General features: G+C 47.8%; 1 protein-coding gene across 6 annotated transcripts in view; it reads left to right on the forward strand.

Moving 5' to 3' along the window:
* The window catches only part of pdcd6ip (programmed cell death 6 interacting protein), a gene marked incomplete at both ends in the record, with an annotated part of 27,593 nt that extends 10,067 nt beyond the window's left edge, over positions 1-17,526 (forward strand). For 2 of the 6 annotated variants that reach the window (XM_080526704.1, XM_080526706.1), the window contains 9 exons: positions 4,749-4,926; positions 5,172-5,283; positions 7,611-7,780; positions 7,958-8,206; positions 8,537-8,671; positions 10,730-10,824; positions 10,966-11,083; positions 11,508-11,707; positions 17,331-17,526. In XM_080526704.1, the coding sequence (XP_080382830.1) occupies positions 4,749-4,926; positions 5,172-5,283; positions 7,611-7,780; positions 7,958-8,206; positions 8,537-8,671; positions 10,730-10,824; positions 10,966-11,083; positions 11,508-11,707; positions 17,331-17,526 (1,453 nt within the window). Of the gene's footprint in view, positions 1-4,748; positions 4,927-5,171; positions 5,284-7,610; positions 7,781-7,957; positions 8,207-8,536; positions 8,672-10,729; positions 10,825-10,965; positions 11,106-11,487; positions 11,708-17,330 lie in introns of all 6 variants that reach the window. The other 4 variants (XM_080526705.1, XM_080526707.1, XM_080526702.1 and 1 more) reach the window with 3 other exon arrangements.
* Between the last annotated feature and the right edge of the window lie 251 nt (positions 17,527-17,777).

Below are 17,777 nucleotides of genomic sequence, written 5' to 3' on the forward strand. Positions count from 1 at the left end.
CTAACAAAGTTAAGCAAACTAGTGTTTCAGAGTCGTTTGCGGCTGTTACGCCATATGAAAAGGGCTCACGAAGGCACCGTGAAATAACAAATTCCATCACGCACTACCTCGCTAAAGACATGGTGTCTATTAACACTGTGAGCAACTTAGGGTTTAAAAAACTCATCCAAACGCTGGATAAAAGATATACGATTCCCTCCCGCACGTACTTTAGCCATGTGGCCATCCCAGAAATGTACGCGGAATGTAGGAAGAAACTTGAGACGGAGCTGAAAAATGTCCAGTACTATGCGACAACAACCGATCTGTGGTCGAGCAGGACGACCGAGCCGTATCTCAGTCTCACCGTGCACTTCATAAATTACGACTTTGAGTTGAAGAGTCATTGCCTGCAAACGGTATACTTTCCTGCTGACCACACGGGAGAGAATATTGCCCGTGGACTAAGAGAGTCCTTGTCCAACTGGGGTCTGAAGGAAGAGGATCAGACGTGCATCACCACTGATAACGGATCAAATGTTGTAAAAGCTGTGGAACTGAATCAATGGACAAGGCTTCAGTGCTTTGGACACAGGCTGCATCTTGCCATTGGTAAGTGTATTTAAAAAATATTTAAAAAGTGTAAAAATGCTATTCTCTCTCCCTCTCTTTCCCTCCCAATTTTCTCTCCTCTCTCTCTCTCACCCCTCTCAGTTTCAGAATTATTGTTATTACATTTTCAATCTGAAAAATGCAATACTGTACCTTCCACAAATAATGTTTTGATTCATGATTTTCTTTTTCAGAAAATGCTCTGAAAGAGAAGACCGTATAAGTCGGGCAACAGGACTTTGTAAGTCTATTGTTTGCCATTTCTCGCACAGTTGGAAAAAGAAGGTTGCACTGAGTGAGGCCCAGCGAGAGTTGCATCTGCCGATGCACTCGTTGATCACAGAGTGTCCAACAAGATGGGGCTCAAGGCAGAAAATGGTCGGGAGGGTGTTGGAGCAGAGAAAGGCCTTGTCTCAGGTTCTCTCTGAAGACAGGAAGACGCGTCACCTGGTCCCCAGTTGGCAGGACATAGATGTCCTTGAATCCATCAACAACGTCCTGCGTCCTCTCCAGGAGTTCACAGATGCCCTCTCTGGTGAAGCTTATGTAAGCGTATCGTACCTGAAGCCAGTCCTTCATCTCCTGAAAACATCAACTCTGGCTGCAAATGACGAGGACACAGCCCTTACCAAGGAAATAAAGTCAATGGTCCTTGGCTACATGGAGAATAAATACAGCGACCCAGCCACACAGGTAGGGATGGGAATTGATATGGTTTCAACTGTTTTATTATCTCTGAGAATGCAATTAGAAAAACATGCCTATATTAATGAAAGGAATTGATAAGCTTGGAGGCATACAATGTAGATTCTCTGAGTTAACTATTCTCTAATGATTCTACACACAGGAGCTTATGGACATCACTTCGTTCGTTGATCCAAGATTCAAGACAGAATACATGAGTGCAGAGAATGTCCCAGACATCAAAGCAAGAGTGAAGATCGAAATGGAACAGGTGGCACGAAAGGTAACTTGTATTTATGTGCAGTTTAGTGAACACAAGATGCCACATGCAATGATATTGTATTTTGATTTCATTGATCGGCGAATTTTTAAATGTTTACATAAAATGGTCAATTGCTTAGAATTACATTGATGCAAAACTTAACAGCTCTCATCTCTACGCTCATCTCTGTGTTTTGCAGGAGAAGATGGCTCATGCCAGCACCACAGACGCTGTGCTTCAGAGTGCAGGAGAGGCAGAGCCATCCACTGCAAAGAAGGCAAAGCGGTCATTGGGCAGCTTCTTTAAGAGAAGCACTGCTGTGCCCCCTGCTTCAACCACTGCGCAGTTGATGGGTGCCATAGAAGCTGAGGTGAACACCTACCTAATGACTCCCACCATCGATGGAGAGGAGGATCCCCTGGCCTGGTGGAAGGTTCACTGTGTTAACTTTCCGATGCTGAGCATGCTGGCTCGCAAATTCTTGTGTATACCAGCCACAAGTTCCCCATCAGAAAGAGTGTTTAGTGCTGGAGGCAACGTGGTCACTTGTCAGCGTTCAAGTCTGAAACCAGCAAAGGTTGACATGTTGGTTTTCTTGACCAAAAATCTGTAAAGATAAACATTTGTGTTGAGAAGTAGAGATGACAGGGAATTACTATTTTATTTGTTCTGTGTTTTATCTATTTCAATGTTTACAAAAAGGACCTATTATTTTTTACTGGATCATTTTTATTATCACTTTATTTAATTTGATTGCAGTATGTGCAATATTTAGATGCTGCTCCTGAGCCATAATTGAATAACCTTGTTTGTAGAAAGGTCCTATTTTATTTTGATATTGGAATTGTAAAAAAAAAATACACTTGTTGAGAGAAACAAAATGGTGTTGCTGTTTAAAAAACCCATAAATAAACATGTTGTCCCAATTCATATCTTTTAAGTTCTCATCCTTGCATTAGAATTAGAGCAGTTAATAGTTTGATGGTATCATGTGGTAATGCTCTCTGAAAATAGGTGATAGACAGATTCATCCAATCACCTGCCAGGTATTTTTGAAAGTACCTGTCCTTTTTCAAACAGCTTCCAATGGAGCTTTCCTAGATGGTTGTGTGAAACAAACCACCTGAGTCAGGTTAGTAATGCTCCATCACATGTTTTAAATCTATTACACAGTGAATCTTAAACTGAAGCTTGACTTTAAAGCAATCCAATGTAAGTTTCATGTAAGTTTAGTTCTTTCACTCGTAACTCGGGCTGTGGGGCTGCTAGAGACGGGAGCCAATTTGTGCTCCTAAGTCCCCTGAAGACCTACAAACAAACTGCACGTTGATACAACCTTACTAGCCGGAGATATTGCCGCATTTTACCAAAACTTCTGTTGGGTGGCTTTAAAAAAAAAGAATTGCAACTTAAATCGCAATCGCAATATTTGTCCAAATAATCGCAATTAGATTTTTTTCCCCAAATCATGCAGCCCTAGTGTGTGTGTGTGTGTGTGTGTGTGTGTGTGTTAATAAGGGTTATTGATGGTGAACAGTGTGATATTAATAAGGTTATTGATGATGAACAGTGTGATATTAATAAGGTTATTGATGGTGAACAGTGTGATATAGGGCTGCAACAACGAATGCCCGATGATGAAATCGATTCGTCGGGTCTTGTTCCATAACAAACCTACTTCCTGTTGACGCACGCCACGCTGTCTTGCCACGGTGTAGGCATCGCGAATCATAGCAAATCATAGCGCTACCTATGGCCGGAAAGGGCAGAACCTAAGACCGGAACCGGAAAAGTGGGAAAATCCAGTACCTACACCGGCGCGGCGGCTACATTTAAATCATGCTACTCAAAAGCCTTGAGCGTGAATCTGTCTGCTGTCTGCTGTCTGCTGTCTGCTGTCTGCTGTCTGCTGTCAGGACATGCTAGTGAGTTAGCTAGCAGGGTTAGCTCGCTGCTGCCGCTAGCTGACTGTCACTACGCTGCTCGTCCAGCTGTAGTCTGCGTAGCTGTGCTGAGAACCAGAGCACTAACTATGTTTCTATTGAGGAGGGTTACAGCTAACTTCCTATTGTTTTATTATATAAGTACTGCTGGGCTCAGCCCTTCCATGGTCTCCTGCTCTCCATGCAAATGCGTTAGTGTGAGTTCTGGCGAAGCGTCAGCTAAATGACTAATGTAATGCGATAGCCAGTGAGTGTTTGCTCGCATTCATGAATTCAATATTGCATGACAAGTGTATTTAGCTAGCTGGCTAACGTCAGTGGTAGAGCAGAGGTGATGAGCTAAAGGCTAGCTAGTGGTAGCCTACCAAGCTACCCGTGAGTTAGAGTGAGGCACTGACTGTAGCCTAGCCTATTGTATGGAGTGAGAGGACACATTGCATTGTTTTGGAGCATATCTGTTTTATAAAAACATTAGTGTCTTGTCTGTAGCCTATATTGCACTTTGGGTTACTGACCTTTACCTTAAGCAAAGTTATTACCTAAAACAATGCATGTATTGAGCTAGAGTTCAATTACTTTATTGAAACAATCTACCGCCATAGTCCATGGCCTGTTGTTATACCTATTTGATGTAGCAAAGCCTTTTTTATTTATATTATTTATAATTTTTTATTAATACTTATTCATTTTGCACATGTATATGTATAGGCCTGGCTGATTTAGAAAACATAAAATAAAATTTGCAAAAGAAATCTTTTTTTGGTGTGTATCCGATTAATCGAAAAAATAATCGGCAGATTAATCGATTATCCAAATAATTGTTAGTTGCAGCCCTAGTGTGATATTAATAAGGTTATTGATGGTGAACAGTGTGATATTAATAAGGTTATTGATGGTGAACAGTGTGATATTAATAAGGTTATTGATGGTGAACAGTGTGATATTAATAAGGTTGTTGATGGTGAACAGTGTGTGATGGCCCATATCTTCAAGAGAAAGGCTAAACAGTTAGCAAGGTATTGCTTTATATCTATTATCGGTAGCCGCTCAATATGGAGAGAGACGGCGTTGCTTTTCGTACCCTTAGAGTAGATATAGTTTTACAGTAATGCTATTGTATCTGGTAACCCACATTTGAAACATCCTCTGTGTTAATATTGTATGGGGATGATACAATGAACCCAATGAACTGATGTCCATGTCCTTAATGCACTTTGTATTTATGTGGACATAAATAAAGCATTTGAAATGTGTGTTATGGGTAACAGTGTGTTGGCGTCTCTGAACCTGCCGGCCGCCCTGGAGGACCTGTCTGGAGATTCTATCCCACAATCCATTGCTGAGAAGGCCCGGGCCGTGGTGCAGCAGGGAGGGCTGCAGAGCATAGAGCAACTGATCAGAGACCTGCCTGAGCTGCTGACACGCAACAGAGAGATCCTGGACGAGGTACACACACTCACTCACTCACTCTCACACACCTGCCTGAGCTACTGACACACAGCAGAGAAATCCTGGGCGAGGTACGCACACACACACTCACACTCACACTCACACTCACACTCACACTCACACTCACACACACACATACACATACACAGTATTGTGTTGTGTGTACGTAGGTAGATTCTAACTGTGTGTGTGTGTGTGTGTGTGTGTGTGTGTGTGTGTGTGTCCGTCCGTCCGTCCTCCAGGCTCTGAAGATGTTAGATGATGAGGAGTCGACGGACAGCGAGCTGAGGGCCAAGTTCAGCCAACGCTGGGCCAGAACCCCCTCTGGTGACCTGTACAAGCCCCTCAGAGCAGGTACACACACACACACACACACCAGTCTTTTTTGGAGAGTTGCTTGCTGGATGGAGTCTTTGCTCTATAGGAGGTAGTTCTTGGTGGAAGGAGTCTTTGACTTTGTGTAATGGTTAATTCCTTTCCTATGGATAGCCACTATGGTGGCAGAGCAAAAATGTCTGACTCTCCATATCCTAAAAAATAATCCAATGTCCACAGAAGTTGTTTTCCAAAAATAAAGCAATATTTATTACAACTAATGAATGAATACAGAAGTTAGATGTTCAGAGTATAAATACAAATAAGTGTCAAACAAAACAGGAGCATTCTCTATAGCATCTTGGTAGGAGGAAGTGAGGTCAAAAACTGTGTCTGTGTTCGGAATGGTATACTAGCATACTGCATACTAGCATACTCAATGAGTATATACTGCATACTGCCTACTAAATTCAACATAAGTATGCGAAAACCAGCCGACCGTTTACACTGTATGCATACTGCCTCCCAGAATGCATTTAGTGGGGTAGTGGTGGTCTAGTAGTGGATAGTGAGTTGGACTTGTGATCGGAAGGTTGGGAGTTCAAATCCCGCCTGAAACCACACCACTACTAGTGTGCCCTTGAGTAAGGCACTTAGCCCTCAGTTACTCCAGGGGGAATGTCCCTGTAATTCGTAATTGTAAGTCGCTTTGGATTAAAAGCGTCTGCTAAATGGCAAAATTATTATTATTATTAATTATTATTAATTAATGCATTTTGCCGGGAGCGGCGAATTTAAACCTCCATTTTAAACCTCCATTAGCTAAAACCTGTACTTTTGGTTAACAAATGTTAACATGTCATTTTATGAAGTTTTAATATATTTTCAGGCGAGAAAGTAACCACATACTGTATATTCCCCAAATGTGTCCAGTTTACCAAAATAACCCGTTTATATATCTAATCTGACGGTTTTTTCCGTCTTCTGTTCCTAGCTATATTACGGCTGCATTCGTAAATTTGCCCTGGAAATCTGATCAGCACTCATGGAATGCCTCTTGTCCAATCAAATTACCTGGTCCCTTTATGACGTTGAACCCAGTGTGCGCTCCGGCGCTCTCAGAGCAAATTTACAAACGCACCCTGCGTTGCTTACTGCAAGTAAGCTCATTGCTTACTTACGGAGTTCGACAGAAACGACATAACATAATTACAACAAGTTGTAAAATGATTTGGGGGGCCAATATCTTTAGCTAGCTCAAGTAACTAGTTTACTATATTGTTGTCTTAGCAGTTGGTAAAACTGATTAAAATAAATATATATGAGCAATAACATATCGTGGGCTTGCTGCATCAAGCACAATACAACCAACTTGTTAGTCTGAAGCGACAATACTGGGATCATTCGTGATTGGGCTACAATCAGTCAAATACTAGGCAAACATAATTTTAATAATTAATTAATTAACATGTGTGTAAGACACAAATAAACACACAAATAAACTTGGATTTCATGCATTTCAAGTGGCATATTTGTAATCGTGACGACGTAGCCTTGTCTAAGAATACATTTCACCATGTTAATTCCCAGTATAGTGAAAATACCACCGCTCATCCGTGATCAGACTTAGCTGGGGTGCTGCAACTGAAGAGTATCAAATAGAGTGCAAAAAAGCAGCATCTGCACACTCAAATATGTGCAAAAAACTATGTTTATTGCAAGCTTTCGGTCCCCAGGCTATCGGACAATGTAAACAACAGCTGTATGACAAGTTTGCATGACGCAGTTTGACAAGGCTGAAAGCGCACAGGGTTGCCAGATGGGATTGAGAATTTACAGCCTAAACTTTCTATAACCTCAAAATCCAGTAGCCCATTCCGTGGTAACCCGCCCCATCTGGCAACCCTGGATGCGAAATGCATTTTGGGGAAGCAGTACTCCAAAAGTGTCCATCGTAACACACTAAAAATTATTCCGAAAATATTGCTCGCATACTAAATTTCTCACATACTCAAATCTCGCATACTGTACAGTGTGAACGCTCTCGCCTACTCAAATCTATGTCATATCTAGTATGAGTAGTATGCTAGTATGCTATTCCGAACACAGCCTGTGTCTTCCTGCTCCAGCCACACCCTCCATCACCCTCCAGGTTAATCGCCTGCCTATTTATATCCCACTCCGGCCACTAGATGGGGTTGAACCAAACAAAAAGTATATGAGACAGTACAAACAGACAAATAATAATTTTGGCTCCTACACACACTATCTCTGCAAAGTGAGTCTTCTTCAAGCCGCTCAGAGCAAGTTCACACGCTCAATTGTGCATTGTGCACCTCTTTCTCCCTCCCCCCCCCCCCCTCCAGAGGGCGCTAACTTCAGGAGTGTGTTGGACAAGGCGGTGCAGGCTGACCAGGTGGTGCGTGAGCGCTACAACAGCCACTGTGAGATGATCGCCCTGCTGTGTAAACCTGAGGACCAGCTCACCTCCGCCATCCCCTCTGCCAACCCAGCCAAGACCCTGCAGGGCAGCGAGGTGTGTGTGTGTGTGTGTGTGGTAGTGTGTGTGGGAGTGTGTGTGTGTGTGGGAGTGTGTGGGAGTGGGTGTGTGTGTGTGTGTGTGTGTGTGTGTGTGTGTGTGTTTGTGTGTGTGTGTGTGTGTGTGTGTGTGTGTGTTCTGACCCTGTGTGTGTGTGTGTGTGTGTGTTCCTAGGTGGTGAATGTGTTGAGGTCTCACCTGGCCCAGCTGGAGGAGGTGAAGAGAGAGAGGGAGGGGATGGAGGCGGAGATCAAGGCTGTGACCTTTGACATGACCTCCAACTTCCTCTCTGCGCTGGCCCAGGACGGGGCCATCAACGAGGAGCAGCTGTCAATCAGCCAGCTCGACCAATCATACGGCGCCTACAACCAGAGGGTACAGGCCAGCCTACGCACACAGGAGGAGTTGCTGGGCAATGTGCAGGTACACACACACACACACACACAGGATCAGAACACACACACACACACACACACACAGACAGGGTCAGAACACACACACACACACACACACACACACAGTCAGAACACACACACACAGGGTCAGAACACACAGACACACACACACACACACACACACAATCATTTGGAGATACAGCGAGAGATTAATCTTGTCCTTCTCTCTCCTTGTCTCTTATCTTCTCTACCATATCTGTCACTGTCTTTCCCGCTGTCCCTTCATCTCCCTCTCCTCTACTCTATCCATCATTCTCTCCCTCTTCTCTGCTCTATCCATCACCCCCCCCCCTCTCAGACAGCCCACCAGGAGTTCTCCAGTCTGAAGCAGTCCAACTCAGAGGCCAACGACCGTGAGGAGGTTCTGAAGAAGCTGGCCTCCGCCCACGACAGCTACATAGAGATCACCAGCAACCTGCGTGAAGGCACCAAGGTTATTACTACTGTTATTACTACTGTTATTACTACTGTATCTAGTGTATAAAATAATTACAACAGACTAAGTTCTTCTGACTTCTGAAGAGGGGGATGGATAGAAGAGGGTCAGAGAGGTCAGTTAGGGGCCTGTAGTCACTCTGACTTTATTTGGATACATTGTCCCCTAGAGCAGAGGTTCCCAAAGTGGGTGCCGCCAAATCTGCTCGTAAAAAAAAAAAAAAAATGGAAAAATGAAAAAAGTATAATATACAATTATAATAATAATACATGAATAAACGTTTGTTTATTACATGTGCAATGGAGTTCATAAGCAAATAAAATATATATTTCTCAGATTTGAAAGATATTAATTTACTAACTAGGCCTACTAGTTACTAACTAACTACTCCTCACTGAAGTCTTGGACCAAGCGGTGAAAATTGTTAATTATGTAAAATCACGCCCGCTGAAGTCACGGCTGTTCAGCACATTGTGCAATGAGATGGGGTCCGAGCATGAGGGGCTCTTATTACACACAGAGGTCCGCTGGCTGTCGCGGGGCAAGGTGTTATCCCGTGTCTATGAGCTCCGAGATGAACTGATCACTTTTGTCAGTGAGCACGACTTGCCATACAAAGAACAATTGGAAGATGAATCGTGGTGGATTAAGCTTGCTTATCTGGCAGATATTTTCAGCCACCTTAATGACCTCAACATAAAAATGCAAGGGAAGGCTGAGAATATCTTGACAGCGACAGACAAACTGAACGGATTCCGATCCAAATTGAGACGGTGGCAAGATGGGGTGGCCAAGAAAAACATTGAAATGTTTACGTTGACGGCCAATGACGCAGCACACAAGTCAGCGTCTTTCTTGAATCTGATCGCTGCGCACCTACGTATGCTGGAGGAGAGATTTGAGTCCTATTTCCCTCCAATGAACGAAGACTTTGACTGGCTCCGGGATCCGTTCAACCCCCTCTCATCAGCATCAGCCGCTAGTTTGAGCAGCAAAGCTCAAGATGAACTGGCAGAGCTCATTATGGACCGCACACTGAAGCTCAAACATGGTGAGCTAGGTTTGGATAGGTTTTGACTGCTTGTGGGACATGAATATCCATCTCTCTCAGAGAGCGCCATCAAGGTGCTTTTACCCTTCCCAACCTCCTACTTGTGCGAGCTGGCTTTTTCTTCTCTAGCATACGTCAAGAACAAGACACGCACGCGACTGTCAGTGGAACAGGACCTGCGTGTCGCGCTGTCCACTATCTCTCCCCGCATAAAGAGACTCTGCTCCCAAAAGCAGGCGCATGTGTCCCACTAATGCGCACAACATATTTCTTTGTTTTGTATTTCTCTCAATTTTTACAATTCTGTCATGATTATTATTGTTAAATTATTATAGTTGTGAGTTACCCGTTTGGTTCAGAAGATGTGAAATGAGAATTAAATTTTAAGGCATTATTTTAAGCCCCCCAAAAAAGCATTGTTCCATTGATTGATTATACAGGCCTTTGATATTTTATTTGTGTGAAGAATTCCCTCTGAGTCTCCTCCCATATTGTACAATCCTTGAGGGCCACAATTTTATTTTATTTAGCGATAGTTTGACTGACCTATGCATTCTTGCCCATCCATTACAGTTCATTTATGACTTTTATTATCTTGTTAAAATTCATTGGGGCAATACTTATGTATTATATATAAACACACATTTTCAAACCAATTCATCGTGTATTGTTTTTAGTTTAAGCTCCGAGGCATTTTTTAAATCTTCGTAGAGTTGGGGTGCCTTGGAGAAGGGGGAAAGCTTCAGGGGTGCCTTGGTTAAAAAAAGTTTGGGAACCTCTGCCCTAGAGATATTCAGTGTTGCGCAATCTGTCAACAAACTATCCAGTGTAGCTCTGTGGATGTGACCATGCTGGGGTGACAGTCAGGGTGCCGTAGCTCCTGTTAGACAGAGAAAACCTGCCTATCTGAAAACACTGGAGACAGTGTGGTTTAGCATTCTGACGTCTCTGCCTCTCTCTCTCTCCCCCTGTTCCTTCCCTTCCACCCCCCATCCCTCCCCCAGTTCTACAACGACCTCACAGAGATCCTGCTGAAGTTCCAGAACAAGTGCAGCGACATCGTCTTCGCTCGCAAGACGGAACGCGACGAGCTGCTCAAGTATGTCATCGTTGCCATCACTACCGTGATGATTCTTCTTATTATTATTGTTGTTGTTATTGTAGTCTGTTCGCTATTTTGTTATGGCGACGGACTACTGTCATCACGGTGACTGACGTTGCGGTTGTCGTGGTTACACAGGGAGCTGCAGCAGAGCATCGCGCGGGAGCCCAGCGCGCCGTCCTTCAACGTCCCCGCCTACCAGAGTAGCCCCGCCCCCACCGCCGCAGGACCCACCGCCGCGCCCAGGACCGTCTTCGTAAGTAGCCAATCACTGCAGGGTAGGAGGGGGGGGAGCCAGCCAATAACAGAGCTAGGTTGGGTTTACCCAGGATTCAGGTTTTAACTTTTGAGGAGCCTTCCGTGAATCTGGATTTTGTCAACATCATGTCCTGTCTGTCTGTCTCTGTCTGTCTGTCTGTCTCTGTCTGTCTGTGTGTCTCTCTCTGTCTCTCTCTGTCTTTCTCTGTCTGTCTCTGTCTGTCTCTGTCTGTCTGTGTGTCTGTCTGTCTGTCTCTGTCTCTGTCTGTCTGTCTGTCTGTCTGTCTGTCTGTCTGTCTGTCTCTATCTGTCTATCTGTTCTGAGTCACTGCCCATGATGTTGTGAGGCTGTTATTAACCTGTTCTCTCCCCCCCCCCCTACCTCTCTCTTCCCCTCCCTCCCTCCTTCTCGTTCACCCCAGCCCCCCCAGCAGCCCCAGACTAAGACCCAGCCCCCCGCCAGACCCCCTCCCCCCGCCTTCACACCGCCGCAGGCCGCCTCTGCCCCCGGCACCGCCGCCCCCCCTCCCACCGGGGCCCCCGCCACCGGCAACCCCCCGCCCATGGCCCCGCCCACCCAGGCACAGGGACCCCCCTACCCCACCTACCAAGGCTTCCCAGGGTGAGTGGGCCGGCTTATTAACTATTAACTGGGACTGGGAAACTCATTGGGGGGAGGGTGGGGGGGGGTTGAGCTAGGGGTTTGTCAGGAAGCCGATGCTGATTACAAATATATTTTTAAAAAAGTACTTTTGAATGAATGAATGTTTATATGAATGAATGAATGGTCTTTATTGTCATTAACTCTTTGACTGCCAGCCATGTTCAGAGCGGAGAGCTCCACACTGCCAGACTTTTGGGGCATTTTCGCTGAACTTTGAAGACCCACCAAATATCCGAAAGGACTACATAAACATTGAACATATCTACCAAAACTTTAGACTCTCTTCTTTCATCAGAAAAATAAAGTTTGTTTCTAGCCTCTTTGAGTGTTTAGAAATCGGCCGTAGAACATAGGGTGGTTTCAGCAAAAACACCTGATTTTGACCAATAAACAGAGAAAACGAGCTTTTTCTGCAGAATTTTTTTTTTTTTTTTTTTCTGCACTTTTTCTGTATCATCCGACTCTGAACTGTTTGAAGAGTCGCGCGATGCTCCGCAATGCTCCGCGCCGCGTTTGGCACATACCCTGATCCGTTTCGCCATTACTACAACCCACAGCAAGCCACTTCCTTCTCCAGGCTTTTATCGAACTACTGCCCCCATCTGGGACCGAAATACATTACACCCAAGTCTGAAATTCACTCGCTAGGTGTAGAACATGTCAATAACGCGATCCCCGCGAAAAAAATTTTTTTTTCTATAAGACGCCAATTGGCGTCTTTGGCAGTCAACGTTACTATTCTATAAGACGCCAATTGGCGTCTTTGGCAGTCAATGAGTTAATACAGTACAGGTACCGTACAACGAAATTTAGGAGGGGGGGCTCCCCTGGTGCTTGGAGGAAAAAAAAACTAAAAACAAGAGAGCCACGGGTAAAACAAAAAAGAGAAAAGAGCTGGTTGACAAAAATAAAGGCTATGTACACTATCTACTATACAATAAAACACTGTGCTGTACCCTATGCTATGCTATAAATAACCTAACTTTTTCCTATATCTGAACCTTATGTAAACATGGGTTGTCATATTGCACATAATACTTGTTGCACATTCATTAAAGTGTCGCAGTAGCAGATTTAGAATGTTCACAGTTGTATCTCATATTCCAGTCTAGTAGCTGCCAGAAATGTTCACAGTTGTATTACAATATTGCACTTATGTTTACAATCTAGTAGCTGCCATCAAATTGTCTAGATTGTCCAGAGCCTAGAACCTAGGTCTTGGCTGTGTTCAGGGCCTGAATGGCCCTAGGGTAGAAGCTGAGCTTCAGTCTGTTTGTCCGTGCGAACATGGTCCTGAACCGCCTGCCTGAGCGCAGCCGAACAAAGTGTTCGTTCCCAGGGTGGGATGGGTCCCTGGAGATCTTGGGAGGCCTTCCTGAGGCAGCGTGTGTTGTACAGCTCTTCCAGAGAGGGGAGGGGGGCGCCGATGATCTTCTGGGCCGATCTCACGACTCTCTGTAGCGCTTTCCTCTCTGCGGCTGTGCAGCTGAAGAACCACACGCAGATGCAGTAGGTGAGGATGCTCTCCACTGTGCAGCGGTAGAAGGTCACAAGCAGCTCCTGTCTGAGGTGGTAGTTCCTGAGGACTCTCAGGAAGTAGAGCCGCTGTTGTGCCTTCTTGATGATGGCTGCTGTGTTGGTCCTCCAGGACAGGTCCTCCTGTATGTGCACCCCCAGGAATCGGAGAGTTGAGACTCTCTCCACGCTCCCTCCATCGATGAGCAGGACCTCAGATTTTTTCCTCCTGAAGTCCACGATGATCTCCTGGGTCTTTAACTGGTTCAGCAGCAGGTTGTTGACCTTGCACAGCTTGCCCAGCTGCTCCACCTCATCCCTGTACGCCGTCTCGTCCCCCCCCGAGATGCAGCCCACCACGGTGGTGTCGTCTGCAAACTTTATGATTGAGTTGCTGGGGTGGATGGGGGTGAAGTCGTGGGTGTAGAGGTTGTAGAGGATGGGGCTCAGCACGCAGCCCTGGGGGGACCCAGTGCTGAGTCTGAGGGCTGTGGAGGTGTGGGAGCCCACCCGCACCCTCTGGGGGCGGTCAGACAGGAAGTCCTTGATCCATGCGCAGATGGAGTGTGATAGTCCCAGGTCTAGTAGTTTGGTCACTAGCCTTTCTGGAAGGATAGTGTTAAAAGCAGAGCTTAAGTCCACAAAGAGCAGTCTCACGTAGCTGTTCCCCCCCTCCAGGTAGGATAGGGTGGAGTGGAGAGTCGTCCCGATGGCGTCCTCTGTGGACCTGTGGGCTCTGTAGGCGAACTGGTATGGATCCAGGCTGGGCGGGAGGAATGTGACTATGTGGGCCCGGACCAGTTTCTCGAAGCACTTCATGATGATTGGTGTGAGTGCCACCGGGCAGTAGTCATTTAGGCAGCTCACCGTGCTTTTCTTCGGGACTGGGATGATTGTTGAGGTTTTCAGGCAGGGTGGGATGGTGGCCTGGGACCGGGACTGGTTGAAGATCTTGGTGAAAACCCCGGCCAGCTGGTCGGCGCAGTCTCTCAGCACCCGTCCCAGGACGCCGTCCGGCCCCAAGGCTTTTCTGGGGTCCACCGCCTTCAGCACGCGTCTCACTTCATGCTCTGTGAAGGTGAGGCTGCTGAGAGCTGCAGAGAGTGGTGTTTGTGTTGTGGTTACCTCCGTTCGCCCCTCGTCGAACTGGGCCTAGAAGGAGTTCAGCTCTTCCGCCAGCTGGGGGTCGCCCTCAGCGGCTGAGAGCCTGTTGGCTCTGAAGTTTGTCATGTGCTGAACCCCCTGCCACACCCGCCTGAAGTCGTTGCTCAGGAAGCATTCCTCAATCTTCTCTCTGTGGTCTGCCTTGGCCTCCCGGATGCCACGGTTTAGGTTAGCCCTGGTGGTGTTGTACAGCAGTTAGTCCTTCGCTGAGAAGGCGTTGTTTCTCTCCTTGAGCAGTTGTCGGACCTTCTCAGTCATTCATGGCTTCGTGTTGGGGTAGACCCGGACACGTTTGTCCACGGTGGCTGAGTTGGTGCAGTTCACTATGTGGTTCAGAACCGACAACGTGAACTGTTCCAGGTCCTCATGCTCATATTCCTGCCATGAGGTGTCATTCAGGCAGATCTGCAGTGGAGCGGACCCTGCTGGCCAGGTTCTGACAGTCTTAGTGGTGATGGGAGCACTTTTCCTGATGGGAGTGTAGGCTGGGATCAGGAGGATGGACACGTGGTCAGACATACCTAGATGAGCTAGCGGTCTAGCTTTGTAGGCAAGCTTGATGTTGGTGTATACCTTGTCCAGTGTGTTATCTCCTCTTGATGCACATTTAACCTGCTGATAGAACTTGGGTAGTACTACCTTCAGGTCGGCATGATTAAAATCCCCCGCGATGATGTGCACTGCCTGAGGATCTGTGCTCTGTCCACTGCTGATGACGTCATGTAGCCGGGCTAATGCTAAGCTAGCCTCCGCACTTGGTGCAATGTAAACAGCTGTTATGTACACTGCGTTGAATTCCCTCGGGAGGTATGTGGGTCGGCATTTAACAGTCAAGTATTCCAGGTCTGGGGAGCAGTGGCTACTCACAGTTCTTGTGTTTAAGCACCAGCTGTCCTTCGTAGATATAACCAGGCCGCCCCCGCGCGTTTTCTCACTATGCTTCGTCCTGTCCGCTCGGTGTAGCATGCGGCCTTGTAGCGCGACCGCAGAGTCGACAATGGAAGCTCTGAGCCAGGTTTCTGTGAGAATAATCACACAGCTATCCCCCACGGTGTTGTTGGTAGCGACCTGCAGTCTCAGTTCGTCCATCTTGTTAGCAAGGGATCTTACGTTAGAGAGGAAGATACTCGGCAAAGCTGGCTTGTCCGGGCTCCTCCTCAGCCTCGCTAGCAGGCCTCCCCTGCGGCCCTGGCGTTGCTTGCGGTCCCTACGCCGACGTTTGCGCCTCAGGGTCGGGACTGTGTACCAGTCGTTCCCCGGTGTCCGGGCAATCTCGTCAGGAATCCTTTGTTGTTTCAGAAACTCCGCTGTTACCGTCCTCACGTTTTGCGCACCAACTTCTAGTAAGTCGTGCCTGCTGTAGGTACCATTTGCACAACAGTTCCCTATAAGTACTGAAATAAAAATTTACATACAAATGTAAAAAAAAAACTAAAAAGCACCGGTGGTAAGAGCGCCCCCAGCCTCGCGTGTGAACGCGCCGCCAATCCTTATAGTTTGTTAATGTTCATTATGAATTGCGAAAAAAAGAAAGAAGAGTTGTCGGTGTGTTTGTCACGTACAAGCTAAGCTAGCTCCTCAACAGCACAGCAAGCAACAGTCAAACAATCAACAGTGCAATACAATATAATCATATATATAATAATACCATATAATCATAATAAAACTATAACCATGAGGTGGCAAAGTGTATAGCAGTGATGTTGGCCAGCAGCAAAAGTTGTTCCTTGTTTTCTACACTTGAAAAGAACTCAGCTGAGCTGTCTTCCTGTGAAGATCTGCAACACCACATCTGAATCTCTCTCCTCCCCTCTCTCTCTCTCCCCCCCCCTCTCTCTCCCCCCCCTCTCTCTCCTCCCCTCTCTCTCTCCCCCCCCTCTCTCTCCTCCCCTTTCTCTCTCTCCCCCCCTCTCTCTCTCCTCCCCTCTCTCTCTCCTCCCCCCTCTCTCTCCCCCCTCTCTCTCTCCTCCCCTCTCTCTCTCTCCCCCTCTCTCTCTCCTCCCCTCTCTCTCTCCCCCCCCTCTCTCTCTCTCCTCCCCCTCCCCCCCTCTCTATCTACTCCCCTCCCTCTCTCTCCTCCCCTCCCTCTCTCTCCTCCCCTCCCTCTCTCTCCTCCCCCTCTCTCTCTCCTCCCCTCCCTCCCTCTCTCACCCCCCCTCTCTCTCCTCCCCTCCCTCTCTCACTCCCCCTCTCTCTCCTCCCCTCTCTCACCCCCCCCTCTCTCTCTCCTCCCCTCTCTCTCCCCCCCCTCTCTCTCTCCTCCCCTCCCTCTCTCTCTCCCCCCTCTCTCTCTCCTCCCCTCCCTCTCTCTCTCCTCCCCTCCCTCTCTCCTCCCCTCTCTCTCTCCTCCCCTCCCTCTCTCTCTCCTCCCCTCCCTCTCTCTCCTCCCCTCTCTCTCTCCTCTCCTCCCTCTCTCACTCCCCCTCTCTCTCTCCTCCCCTCTCTCACCCCCCCCTCTCTCTCTCTCCTCCCCTCTCTCTCTCCCCCCCCTCTCTCTCTCCTCCCCTCTCTCACCCCCCCTCTCTCTCCCCTCTCTCTCTCTCCTCCCCTCCCTCTCTCTCCTCCCCTCCCTCTCTCTCCCCCCCCCTCTCTCTCCTCCCCTCCCTCTCTCTCACCCCCCCTCTCTCTCACCCCCCCTCTCTCTCACCCCCCCCTCTCTCTCACCCCCCCCTCTCTCTCACCCCCCCCTCTCTCTCTCCTCCCCTCTCTCACCCCCCCTCTCTCTCCCCTCTCTCTCTCTCCCCCCCTCTCTCTCCTCCCCTCCCTCTCTCTCCTCCCCTCCCTCTCTCTCCCCCCCCCTCTCTCTCTCCTCCCCTCCCTCTCTCTCACCCCCCCCTCTCTCTCACCCCCCCCCTCTCTCTCACCCCCCCCTCTCTCTCCTCCCCTCCCTCTCTCTCTGCAGGTATTACCAGATGCCCATGGGTTACAACCCCTATGCAGCGTACGGCCAGTACAACATGCCCCCCCCCATGCAGGGCCAGTACTACCAGCAGGCCCCCGCCCCGGGGAGCTACCCCGGAGCCCCCCCCGCCCAGCAGCCCTACCCCGGCTACCCCCAACAGCCCCCACAGCAACAGCCATACTACCCCCAGCAATAACTCTCCTCCCTCCCTCCCTCCTTCCCTCCCTCCTTCCCTCCTTCCATCCATCCCTGTCCCCCCCACAACCACCGTGCCTCCCCAGCAATAGTCTTATCAATCTATCCCTCTACTCCTGCCATCCATCCCTCCCTCCCTCCCTCTCTCCATCCATCCCTCCTTCTGTCCCTCATCAGCCACCATACCACCCCAGCAATAACTCTTATCACTCCCTCTTCATCCCTCCTTCCTTTCTCTCTCTCTCCTCTTAC

Source organism: Nansenia antarctica (assembly GCF_963989245.1).
Source record: "Nansenia antarctica genome assembly, chromosome: 3".
Lineage (NCBI taxonomy): Eukaryota > Metazoa > Chordata > Actinopteri > Argentiniformes > Microstomatidae > Nansenia > Nansenia antarctica.